The sequence below is a fragment of the Artibeus jamaicensis genome, unplaced genomic scaffold, assembly GCF_021234435.1.
Source record: "Artibeus jamaicensis isolate MK-2021 breed Jamaican fruit bat unplaced genomic scaffold, CSHL_Jam_final contig_3275, whole genome shotgun sequence".
Lineage (NCBI taxonomy): Eukaryota > Metazoa > Chordata > Mammalia > Chiroptera > Phyllostomidae > Artibeus > Artibeus jamaicensis.
In genome coordinates this window covers 23,732-37,212 of record NW_026521773.1, presented here as the reverse complement: position 1 = coordinate 37,212, position 13,481 = coordinate 23,732, and the positions used below count along the sequence as shown (strand labels likewise).

The following is a 13,481-nucleotide window of genomic DNA, read 5'->3' as shown; positions in this document are numbered from 1 at the left end:
TGTATCAAAGCAGCTCTACCTAATACAGAGAAACAAACACAGGAAGGCTGCCAAATTAAGGAGACAAAGAAATAGGCCCAAATGAAAGAACAGAACAAAACTCCAGAAAAAGAATGAAGCGAAATGGAGATAAGCAACCTATCAGATGCAAAGTTTTAAACTGGTTACCAGGATGCTCAAGGAACTTATTGGGTACTTCAACAGCATAAACATGACCCAGGCAAAAGTGAAGGTTTACAGTATGTGAAATAAAGAAAAATCTATAGAGAACCAACAGTAGAGGGGATGAAGCTGAGAATCAAATCAACGACTTGGAACATAGAGCAAAAACCACCACACACAGAAAAACAGTTAGAAAAAATAATTTTTGAAAAATGAGGATGGGCTAAGGAGCCTCTGAGACATCTTCAAACGTACCAACATCTGAATAATAGGGGTGTCAGAAAAAGAAGAGGAAGAACAAGAAATTGAAAACTTATTTGAACAAATAATGAAAGAAAACTTCCCTAATTTGATGAAGGACATAGACATGCAAGTCCAGGAAGCACAGAGAGTCCCAAACAAGATGAACCCAAAAAGGACCACACCAAGACATATCAAAATTAAAATGGCGAAAGTTAAAGATAAAGACAATCTTGAAAGCAGCAAGAGAAAAGTAGATAGTTACCTACAAAGGAGTTCCCAGCTGATTTCTCAAAAGAAACTGTTCAGGCAAGAAGTATTCAAAGTGATGAAGAGCAAGGGCCTATAACCCAGCTTACTCTATCCAGCAAAGGTATCACTTAGAATGGAAGGGCAGATAAAGTGCTTCCTAGACGAGGTAAAGCTAAAGGAGTGTATCAATACCAAGCCCTTATTGTATGAAATGCTAAAGGGAATTATATCAGAAAAAGATTAAAATTATGAACATAATGGCAAGAAACTCACAACTATCAACAATTGAATCTAAAAAACAAAACAAGCAAACAAGCAGAAGAGGAACAGAATCATAGATACAGAGATAATTTGGAGGGTTATTAGTTGGGAAGAGCAAGGGGAAAATAGGGAAAAGGTGCAGGGATTAAGAAGCATAATCAGTAGGTACAAAATAGACAAGGGGATATTATGAACAGTATAGGAAATGGAGTAGCCAAAGAACTTAAGTGCATGAACCATGGACATGAATTAAGGGTGGAGGGGATTGCTGGAGGTCACGGGGGTACTGAGTGGAGAAGGAGGCAAATGGGAAAAAGTTGGGACAGCTGTAATAGCATAATCAATAAAAAAATTTTTTAATGAAAAAAGAAAGAAAGAAGACTCGCTAAAGGGAACAGAAAGAGGGATGAGATGGTTGAAAGAGCTTCTAATATCCAATCATTTTATTACTACTTTATCATAGATTTAAGAGTAACAATGTTCACTTTACCAAAAGAATACAGATTCACTTTTTAAGCATTAAAAAAGATAAGGGAAACAAAATGAATTTTATTAACATCCTAATAACAAAAAGTATAGTTAGCCAGAACCCATTACTGAGCTTTCTGTTTCTTAAAACTAAATTTATTGTACTCCATGTTGCTTACCACTTCTCGTCTTCTAAATGATCACAAAGGGCTTTAAATTTTTTTTTTTTTTAAGAAATAAATTTAACCCTTGCCCTGGCTGAGTGGCTCAGCTGACTGAAGCATCGTCCCATACACCAAAAGGTTGTGAGCCTTGATTCCTGATCAGGGCACATCCCTAGGTTCCGGGTTCAATTCCTGGTCAGGGCATGTACTGTAGGCAACCAATCAATGCTTCTTTCTCACATCGATGTATCTCTCTCTTTTTCTCTTTCTCTCCCCCCCTCTCTCAAATCAATAAAACATTTCCTTGGGTGAGGATTAAGTAAACAAACAAATAAATAAATAATAGAAAAGAAATTTAACCTTAAGAAAGGCCAGAAACATTTCTTCATCAGAATCAAAAATGAAAAAGCCAAATGTTTGCCAGTCAATTAAAAAACTGTATCTTGGCAGGTGTAGCTCAGCAGATTGAGTGCCAGTCTATAAACCAAAAGGATACTGGTTCAATTCCCAGTCAGGGCACATGCCTGGGTTGCAGGCCAGATCTCCTCCAGTTGGGGATTGGCAAGAGGCAACTGACTTATGTTTCACTCACATATCATGTTTCTCTCCTTCCCTTTCTCCCTCCCTTCCCTTCCCTTCCCCATTCTCTAAAAATAAATACATTAACAAAATCTTTTAAAAACTGTATCTTAACATCTAAGGCAGAATGATAAAATAGTAGCTCCAAAAATTAATATAGGGGAATGTGTCAACAAGTAACACAACTGGCCAGATGGTTCAGTTAGTTGAAACATTGTCCCATACACCAAAAGGTTGCAGTTTGATCCCTAGTTAGGGCACATACCTAGGTTGCGGGTCCAGTCCCTGGTCGGGGAGCGTACAGGAGGCAACCAATCAACATTTCTCTCTCATCTCGGTGTTTCTTTCTTCCTTTTTCTAGCTCTCCTCCCCCCTCCCCCTTCCAGCCTGTCTCTGCAAATCAACAAAAATACCCTCAAGTGAGGATTTTTTTTAATGTTAGATTAAAAAAACCAGAAAGATGGTTCTGGCATTCGGTTGATAAAAATGAAAGAAAATGAACCACTAATAAAGCTAATAAAAACAACTTCAAAATTTCTATTACTTGAAAAAAAGGAACCTTTTCAGTAAAATACAAATTAAAAAAACAACGAAGAAAAGAGAACTTGTAACAACTCAGAGTTTGGACCTTGTGGACTGGTATCTATTTACTTCACATGGACATAAGTACTAACTGACATAAAATCATCACCGAAAAGCTACAATTTAATAAGACCGCATATAACACATTTGAAACTGAAAGATCATCACGGTTTTCCAATAAGAGACGCAACCGGTCCTCAGAGCAGGATGGCAGAGCCAGTCCTAGTGTTGCCTCCAGCCCTGAGGAGCTTTCAGCCTTCACCTGCATCCTTCAAGAACCATGCTAACATTAAAATTTTCTAATATGTGTCACACAGTGTGAAAAAAGTTTGGAAACAAGGAATTAACAGTGACTTTCTATTAACCGATGAATGGATGACTATTAAATCAACTGAGTGTTCAATACTGAACGTTATCTCCCTGACTGGTGTGGCTCAGTGGGTTGGGTGTCATCCTGCAAACTGAAAGGCTTCTGGTTTCATTCCTGGTCAGGGCACACGCCTGAGTTGCGGGCAACATCCCCAGTTGTGGGCATGCAAGAGGCAACCAATCCAAGTTTCTCTCCCTCTCTTTCTCCCTCCCTTCCCCTCTCTCTAAAAGTAAGTAAGATCTGAAAAAAATATTAAAAGTTATCATTTATGCAGATCTCCAGTTGTCTAGGCTTTGCTTGCCTGTGGTAAAATTGGTTTCCTCATATATTATTTCTCTTAAAGACCCAGTAGGCTCTTTCTGATCTTTTAAGTCTTTTCTGCATTATACCAACCCTTCCAAGAGTTTCACAATGCTGAGAGACCCGGTCCAGAAAACAAGACTCTCAGCAAGATACACCTGAAAAATTTAAAACTGTACCTTAAGAGCCATCTTAATTTTGATGAATACATCCAGAGAACTAATCACCAGAAAGTTGCTTTCAATGAGATGGATGAGCCACTGGCCCAGAGTACCAGTATTCCTTTTGCCTGGACTCTTTAACAACCAATTTCTTATTACTGAATTCAAAATCACTACCTATTTTCAGCATTTTACAAGTTCTCCTAGAAGTGTAATTAAACTGTACTCACCTGAATCTGAACAGGAAGATTATCTTTGACTGTATTTAACAGGGTCTCTGTGGGTTTGTCCTTGCACATTAAAACCAGCTCCAAGTCCATGTCGTCTTTAATCAGCAAGCCCTTTGCCACCAGGCCAATCCTCATCACACCACACAATGTCCGACCACCTTGATCCCTAAAAATAAAAGTCTGAGTGATTACTTTCACAACCCATTTCCAAGACTAAACGTAACTTGGCTTCCTGGATATCCATATGAATTGGTAAGGGGGTATATAAATTCGGATATACAAAATTCCATATAATTAAGTCTCTGATTTAAGGCTCATAAAATATCTTCCCCAAGGAAGCAATAGGGAGCACACTGTACACTACAAATTTAATTTTTTTTTCATTACATCTATATTATTCAGGAAAACCCAAAAATACTACATCTCCTTAAACACTAGTCAGGTATAAAAATTTGAAACACTAGCTTCAAACTTTAAAAGACCCTATTATTTTTTTATTGGTAACTAAAGGATCTGTGAGAAATATGAACATCATGGTGGACTAAGAAAGCATCAGGCTGAAAATCCAACGCCCTGGACTCTACTCCTAGTGATGCCTGCTGGTGTGGTACCCACAAGTGGTTGCCAGCTAGATGAGCCTTCACTCATCCCTTCTAGTTGAATCATTCTATGAACACACAAGGGTTTACAGGGAAATCAGAATAATGTGATAAAAAGCAACGAGCTGAGGAAAGAACAGACCAAAGATAATCTGCCAGGAATACATTTCAAACCCAGCGGTAGCTAAAAGAAAAAATACTCAAGAACATCAAGTCATGAGTGGTGCAAAGAACAAGGGTAGCATCTCTTCTTGATTTTAAGTTTCTATTGATTCACTTTCCATAATCACGGTGACACCCTAACTAAGCTGAGCAGTCAATCAACAAGCAAATATCTGAGTATGGAAATCATGCTAAAGGAGATCCAACCACTCCTGCTTCCGAGGCTTGAACTATGGTTAAGTGCAAAAGCAGTAACCTGCTCAAAAGGGGAAGAAGAAAGCAACATCTGAGAACAAACTGCACACCACAATTCTCATTTAAACTCAAACTCAAACAAGCCTTCACCTGACAGACAAGAAATGTTAATATCAGAAAAGCTAATTAATTGTTCAGGCTCGCACAGAGAGCAAAATGGCAAAGCCTGGATTCACACTCGAGTTGGTCTGACCACCACACTCAGGTTCTTTACATTATTATGGTTGCATCCCAAGTATGAGGAGGGAGAAGTCTAAATTAAATTAGAAAGGTCAAACGGAGCAACCTGAAAATCTGACTTCAGCCTAGTCTTGATTCGGTTAGACAGAAAAAAGGTCATTCCAGCTGGAGGCAAAGAATCAGCAGAGTTGGGCAAAAGTCAGCAGAGTAAATAATGAACTAGAGGAAGGAGAGAAAACAAACCGTGGAAATGGAAACACGGCAGTCAATTATAAATATTACAGTCACTGGTTCAGTGCCTGGCACGGCTTACAGATTCAATAAATAGTAATTTAAAAACTTTAAAAACAGTAATAAAAGTATACAAAAAAATTTAAATTATTTTAAAGCAAGTGACCCAAATGTAGGGAATTATTTAATATTAAGAACAGTCAGTCATTTTTAATTTCTTTATGTATCCCTGTCCTCTCATATTCTCATTCTCCCAAATCTAACATTTATAAATTCCCCCTCCATAACCACCTTTGAACCACTGCTTTCAAACGAGTTTCTTTTCAGCTGTTATAGTACCTCAATAACATCCTTTCATTGGCCTTACTGACTAACCTCTGCCATCTCCAATCTACTGTATACAGTGTCCTGCAACCAGGATAATCTTCCAGGAGTGCTGCACAAATGGCACCTTCCTTGTCACTTTCCTGGCATGCCACTGAACACTTAGACACTTGGCATATTGACAGGCAATTTAAAAGACAGTGTGACTTCCTGGTTTGAACCCTGGCTCTGCAACTTACTGTGTAACACTGAACAAATTACAAATTTCCTGGCTTTTTGAGCCCGCTTTCCCATTGGTAAAAAAGAAATAATACGTTACACTCAGACAAGTACTGAGACTATCATTTAAGTAATGAGCCTGACATATATTAATAGCTTGATAAACAGTAGCTGTTAATCCTTTAACATCCCTATACTTTCTCACACCTAGATCTTTGCTGACATTTTCTTCTTCCGCTTTTACTATCTGTGCCAATGTCCTACCCATCCTCTAAACCAATTCTAAGTGCTACTTCCTTCATAAAGTTTTTTCTGATCACCAAAACCAGCATATAATCTCTCCCTGCTGTGTGCTTTTACATTTTAGTCACAGGAAATCAAAGCAAAGATGCTAAGAAAACTGCATCTGGAATTGACAGACTTAAATATGAATCCTGGCTCCACCACACACACTCATTCAGTGACCTGAAGCAAGTTAAAGTTTGTTAATGATTCCAAGTCACTTTTTTTGTAAGCAAATCTAAAGCAGAGAAAATTTCATAAGTAAAATAGGGGCAAAAGAGGGGGTAATAATAAGAGAGACTGGTAGATTTATTGTACAGTAATGTGGAAAATAATTGGTACTCAATAAATGGTAGCTATTATTAACTAGCCATTATTAGATCGCTTATTGAGTTCTATATCATAATTATGATATACGTGACCTTCTCATGTAGAAGACAGCATAACTAAGCAGAGAAACTAAGTCCTTATTCAGTCCTGAAGTTGAATAATGAATTTGAATATAGAAGGCATTGCGAAGCAAGCAACCCAAACATAGGAAATAAAATTAAGAAGAGAGCCCTGGCTGATGTGGCACAGTGGATTGAGCTCGGGACTTCAAAGCAAAGGGATGCTGGTTCAATTCCCAGTCAGAGCACATGTCTAGGGTGTGGGTCAGATCCCCAGTGAGGGGCGCATAAGGGGCAACCACACATTGATGTTTCTCTCCCTTTCTTCCTCCCTTCCCCTGTCTCTAAAAATAAAATCTTAAAAAAATAAAATTAAGGACCGAATCCTAGTATTCCTCATAATACAAATAGTGGAACTCTGTGCAACTCAACTTTTGAGTCAGATTGTAAAAAGGTAAAATAAAAGCTGCCTGACAATAGAAGGTTCCTAATAACTATCAGCTATCCCTCACCCATCTTGTGCCCTCTGCAGTACTCAGCATATACCAGGAGCACAGTATGTATCTATTATCAAACACAGCTTTGCTCCTGGGCAATGTGCCTGCCTCTAGCTTGTACAAAATAAGAACACAATCACTGCACAACTGAATTCCACCAGGTGGGAAGAATCACAGACAAGTGCTCTCAACCTGTGACTATTTCACAAAATAGAAAGACTTTATAGACAGCCAAGAGCATCCACACAGAAAACTATATTTAAAAATTCAAATGAAGATATGAGGCACATTATCTTTTAAAAACCTTTAAAACACAGTGACCTGATCCAGTTAGGCAAAAGTCTATTGGAACACTTTCCAAAGGTCTACTCAGCCATGAGAACAAACAAAAGATGTATTTAAAAGGCATGAACTCCACTAAAAAAGGAAACCCCGTAAAAATGGTAACCCTTATGTTATATATTTTACAATTTTGAAAAAGTTTTAAAAGACGCATATTCCCAAATACAATGTAAATATGGAGTTTATGAAGATTTAATTTACGCAGAGACTGGGATATATAGAACTAGATAATTAGATAATATTACTAAGTAACATGAACCCCAAAATTTGACAGTGTCCTTTTTAAAGCCATAATATGTGAGAAAAACTGAATTACCGCCAAGAACCTCGAGGCTGATAAGACTACAACTAGATACAATGTCTATATTACCTGTAAACCATTAACAAAGTCAAGGAATTATGTTCTTCAACTAAAAACTGATACAGATTATCTTTCATATGAAAATGAAAAGGTTACACTATCTTTCTGTGAAGAAATCAATTTGTAAATACTTTCCTATTATTATGGACTACTTACATATTGATTTAGAATTAAAGCTGGGAAAAAATCCTATAACCTCTTGTCTCAATTTATAAATATTAGCCAAAATACTATTTTTAATTCTATTAATACAGTACAAATGAGCTTCACCTCTCACAGTCAACCATACTTATTCCAGGCAGAACGACATTGCTCCAAACAGTAACTCAAAGCTTAGCACAGCATGAAAAATTTCATCATGGGACTCCAGTTGTCAGCAGCGTCTTCTCACTTATCTCTTACTATTATTACAGCACTGAGAATACTCTGCTTTAACTGTTGAAGGGTCTGGTTCCGAGCAGGCCTTCTTGCATCTACAAATATCCAATAAGCATTTATTATCTTGAAGACACTGTTGGTCCTGGGAATCAATTTTACTGTACTCTTTCTTCTACACCAGGATTTTGAAAAACCTGACAAAAATTACATTTTATGATTTCCCCAGTGACCAAAAACACTATGATTCATGTCCAAATTAAGGAGGGTGAACCAATCATGAGAAACGTGCCATATCACAACTTCCAAAAAGAGGAGACTTTAAAGGGCTTGGTATGCTCTCAGAAAGCATCCTGACAAGTCCTTCTTTTTCTGGTCTCATCATTATTCCTTTCAAATTTCAAACTCAAGAAAATTTCCACACTTACTTCCTTGTTTACAGTCATGTAAATGAGAAAACCCAAAGAGCACCATGTACCAAATGTAACACAGGGGGAGGGGACCCTGGGCTTTTCTGGGTGCTACAGTAAAGCGCCACAAAGGTCAGGCCACACTCACTTGGAATGGGTGTCTATGGCCTCATCCTTCTTCACTTCCGTCTCTCCCTCCGTTTTTGTTCCTTTATTTGTTTCATCCAGCCAATCTGAGACATGTTTAAGAGCACATTCAACAGTAGACACCATATTCTGAACAGCTTCAAGTTCTTCAGGAGACGGGTAGATTGTTGAATGTTTCACCATTACATGGCGATCATCATTGGCAAAAGACCTAATAGATCTCTGTCAGAAGGAGAAAGACAATAATTACTTCAATTAAAAAAAAAAAAAGCTACCTGAGGTCAAGTCATAGTATTAATTGTCAAACCACTGTGAAATAGTTAACGTTGAAATGGTAAAACACTGCTCAGGAATAGGAAGTAAAACCCCATTCTACTTAACACACCAGACAATCAGAGACTTTTTCATTCCTTTTCAGTAAGGTTCACCCAGGTAACACCCAGTATTATGTAGATGCTACCTTTTATCTGAACCTATGTGTTCTGAACACCACTTCAGAACAGGCCTCCCATATCACGTATCATCTGCAAGAAACAGATCCTTCCGAGCTTTGAGAGAGTGTCTGGGAACACGTGATGATGACTCGTGACAACCAGTCTCTCCTTGCCAAACTGCTGGAGATTTGTGCACTTTGAAAAATTTGGATTTTATAATACAGTAATAACACAAAATACATTACATGTAAACACAAGAAAAACTATAGACATATTAAGATACTGTTTATAATTCAGCATTTAAAACTTTAGTGCAAGGCTTTAATTTTTTAAAAAGATTAGTAGGAGACATTTCTAATTCCAGAATGAAGAAAATACATACAGGGTCAGGCAAAAGCAGGTTTACAGTTGTTCATATGGAAAATAATACAATAATAAATAATAATACACAAATTCCAAATGTAATGCAAAAGAATCAACTTCCCAAACTAATTTACAAATGTTATCACATTCTCAATCAAAATACCCTCAGGATAGAGTTACTTAAAACTCAAAAACAATTTTAAAGCTCATTTGAGGGGGAAAAATCAATAAGAAATACTCTACAAAGATGGATGGGTGGTGCCATTATGCTAAAACAAAATATCAAAAATTTAAAAAGCAATAATTAAAATGACATGCTGGCCCAGAAATCAGTGATGCAGATTAAAGCCTAGAAATAGAATTTCATGAAAATATAATAGAATAGATCCTTCACACTCATGAGTCATACATCAAAAAACTCTGAATATTTCCAAGTTTACAATTACCATGAAGACATTTGTACCGTACAAAGCAAAGTGAACAAGGACAGCTTGCTGAGTTTTCATAAAGCCAAAGTATTTTATTTAAAGGGTAGCTACCGTGTATTTATATGAAATTATACACAATCGCAAATAGTAAATATTTGTTTTAAAGTCTTTGCCAAAAAACAAAATATTCAAAATTTTATCAGTATTTTTTGTTTGGTTTTGTTTGAATATAAAAAAAAAATTTAAATCATACAAGGAAACTAAATGATAATGAAAAATACAAAAAAATAGTCCAAAAAAATTTTTTAAGGGAAAGAAATTTTAAAAATCATAGTATTTGAATTCTAGTAAATTAATACCACAGTATAACTGTTCCCTATAAAATGAAGCAAACTACAACTTAAAAGGTAATAACCCTTTGAAACCCTGAATTGTTATATAAAAAAAGGATTAAAAGCAATAAAAAAATCTTTTTCTTCTCTAGGTAAAAATTATCTGTCTAGATTTCTTTCTTACTCAAAGTCCACACCTAGTTTTCCAATTTAAGTCTTTTGCTACAGAAAAACAAACTTTTTAATTACTTCATGAGATTAACTCATATATCCCAAAATAAGTAACAAAAAAACAAAAGAGCCATACAATAAATTAGAGCTGCTGGGTTGCTCTAGGGACTATAACTCAGATGACCTGCTCTTAAGAGAATAAATTTTACTAATATATTTTAGTTCTGGATGATAGGGAAAAAATATTAAGACTTTCTCTGTCATTTAGTTTTATGGTGAGTTACTAAATTACTTAGTTAAATTACTCAGTCCTGCACACTGACCTCACCATAGTAAAACTACAGATTGCTATGTAACACAAACCCTTGGTATCTTCCTCACAGATAACACAGGCTGCCAATGTTAAATCCAAGAGTCAACTGAGTATGATAGGACAAGCATCATGAAACAATGGTGAAAGGAAGAAGTAAATAAACAGTATAATAGAAATTGGAGGATGATCTTATTTACCAAACTATGCTCCAAATAGATTTTTTAAGTAATAAAAAATTAAATTGTAAGAACTATGCAGAAACAGGAAGTTCTTATTCAAATTTGAGATCTAACAATAGAAGAAATTGAGAAAATCTACCAACCAAATTACATAAAAACACAAAATTCCTACACCAGAAAATCTAAGTTAAATTTAAATAACTAGAAAAGAGATTTCCATCAACTATGACCAATAATATATATGAGGCATTTCTTTAAACTGCAAGAATATGAAGAATGTAATAGATAAAGGAGCTAAAGTGTTGAATAATTCACATGGAAGGAAACCCAAGTCAGTGTCATTTTTTTAACATCTCAGCACAAAACCAGTGACAGAGAAAATCCCAAGTTAACATTTTCCCCCACCATCCAGAAGTAAAATATTGGAATTTCTTCTCTAAAGAGAAATTCAACTAAGTATAAATCCTAAAACATATTTTTGAAAAATCATATACACTTAAACACCATCAGACTTACAAACAATGTATTTATACATATTAATAATTAACTTTTTTTTTTGCTTTTTTTCCCACTTATCTTTTTTAAGTCTTTTTTTTTCCACTTATACTAAGAGAAAAAATTCATACAACATCCTCTGGAAACAAAATATTAGGGGAAAAAAATTTCAGCACGTTTTACCAGTTAGAAAACTAAGCACCAGAAGTTGTGACCTCATCTACCATCTCGAATTCAAAAGTATGAACCTTCCACAAAAAGCAAGATTTCCCCCAATACACTTAACACATGAGCCTATTCCTTTAAAAGCATGTGGGAGTGTTAGCAGCCGCCACTGCTCTCTAATGCCAGTGCCACCTCCAGCTCTCCAAGCTCCAGCCAAAGGTTGGAAGGGGGGCAAGAAAAGAGGTCCCTGTAGCATGGCTCCTACAAAGCAGACTGCCTGCAAACTGTTCACTGGTAACGCAGAGGAAGCAACTGGCTACCAAAGCTGCTAACAAGAGTGCGCCCTCTACTGGAGGGGTGAAGAAACCTTGTTGTTACAGGCCTAGTACTGTGGCACTTCATGAAATTAAACATTATCAGAAGCCCACTGTACTTCTGACTCGCAAACTTCCCCTCCAGCAACTGGTCCAAGAAATTGCTCAGGACTTCACACAGATCTGTGCTTCCAGAGTGCAGCTATTGGTGCTCTGCAGGAGGGCAAGTGAAGCCTACCTGGCTGGCCCTTTTGAAAACAACCACCTTTGTGCTATCCATGCCAAACATGTAACAAATGTGCCAGAAGACATCCAGCTAGCACACTGCATACACAGAGAACATGCTTAAGAATCCACTATAATGGGAAACATTTCATTGTTCAAAAATTTTTTCTTCTCATTACTGGTAGTTCTGTACATTATTTTTTTCCCCATGGGATCAAAAGGTACTAAGTATATGACTGCAAGTGGAAAATAGGGGACAGAAATCAGGTATTGGCAGTGCTTCCACTTTCATTTGTGTGTGAATTTTTTTAATATAAATGTGGGGATGTAGAGCATTAGCGCAAGGCAAGATGTTTCAGTAAGTAAAATTCAGCAGTTCAACTTTTATAACAATATAAATAAACCTATTAAAATTTTATGGGCAATGCCAGCATTTGGATTTTTTTATAACAAGTAAATTTCTTATTGATGGCAACTAAATGGTGTTTGTAGCATTTTTATCATACAGCAGATTCTATCCATTCACTATACTTTTCTAATTAAGTAGTCTTACATGCAAGTACATTTTTAATGTTGTCTGTCTTCTGTGCTGTTCCTATAAGTTTGCTATTAAAATACATTAAAATAAAAAACAAAAACAAAAATAAAAATAAAAGCATGTGGGAAAAGGTGGCTTTTCAAGTTAAATACATACTTTATAAATTCCTACACCACTCATATCACTAGTTAAAGGACTGGTTCACATTTTTTAATTTCCATGGTGAGAAAAACTGAACTTCAGGTAGAAAGCCAAAGAAAGTAACACCATTTCAAGTTGCATTAGCCATTTGTATCAGTCTGTTAATGCCAGTTTTATTAGAAAATAGTATTTATGAGCAATCCCTCATTTGTAGTTAATAATGTATGGCCTACAGGCTCATGGGGCTCCATCTTGTGGTTTAAAGGGCTCATAATAAATCTGAACTCATCTACTTTGCCTAAACAGCAGTGTGCCTTTTTTATCTGATGCACGAGAGCCAAATTAACACCCTTGTTACTCACTTGACTTCACTGTTAACACTAATTTTAAACTTTTAGAATCTCTTCTACCTGAATTAAGAAACATAAACAATAACCTACCATGGTTTTCTATAGTGTTTTAGCTTCTTTCTCCGATCCTTTACCCTCTTTCTTGTCGTCTTCACTAGACACTGTTTCTTGTGACAGTACCTCCTCATAAGCCTGAGTCCCCTGACAGCTCAGAGTCAATATAGCAAAGATGTCTGAAGACAGCTCTCTGGATTACACCTGCAAGAGAAAAAGAAAAACTTTTCAAAATGCTCCTTTACAATTAGTTTCATATCTGAATGTGGAGCCTATAAACGTGTCATCAACTAAAAAGAAACAATCTTTATAACAAAAAACTAACCCATTTCAAAAGAAAAGTTAACACACTCTTTGAAGACCTGGGCCCAAGAAAGAGCCTAAGTCATATGGCCAGAAAAGTTAACCCTACCTGGTAGTTGCTAGCCCCTGGCTGA

The 13,481-nt window shown here is 36.4% G+C and overlaps 1 protein-coding gene across 3 annotated transcripts in view; it reads right to left on the bottom strand.

Annotated features, from left to right (window-relative positions):
- Positions 1-13,246, bottom strand: part of STRBP (spermatid perinuclear RNA binding protein) — an 82,348-nt gene extending 69,102 nt beyond the window's left edge. For all 3 annotated transcript variants that reach the window (XM_053663742.1, XM_053663743.1, XM_053663741.1), the window contains exons 1-3: positions 13,081-13,246; positions 8,544-8,764; positions 3,770-3,935 (exon numbers count right to left, since the gene is read on the bottom strand). In XM_053663742.1, coding sequence (XP_053519717.1) covers positions 3,770-3,935; positions 8,544-8,764; positions 13,081-13,083 — 390 coding nt within the window. In that variant the 5' untranslated portion in view covers positions 13,084-13,246. The remainder of the gene's footprint in view (positions 1-3,769; positions 3,936-8,543; positions 8,765-13,080) is intronic.
- Between the last annotated feature and the right edge of the window lie 235 nt (positions 13,247-13,481).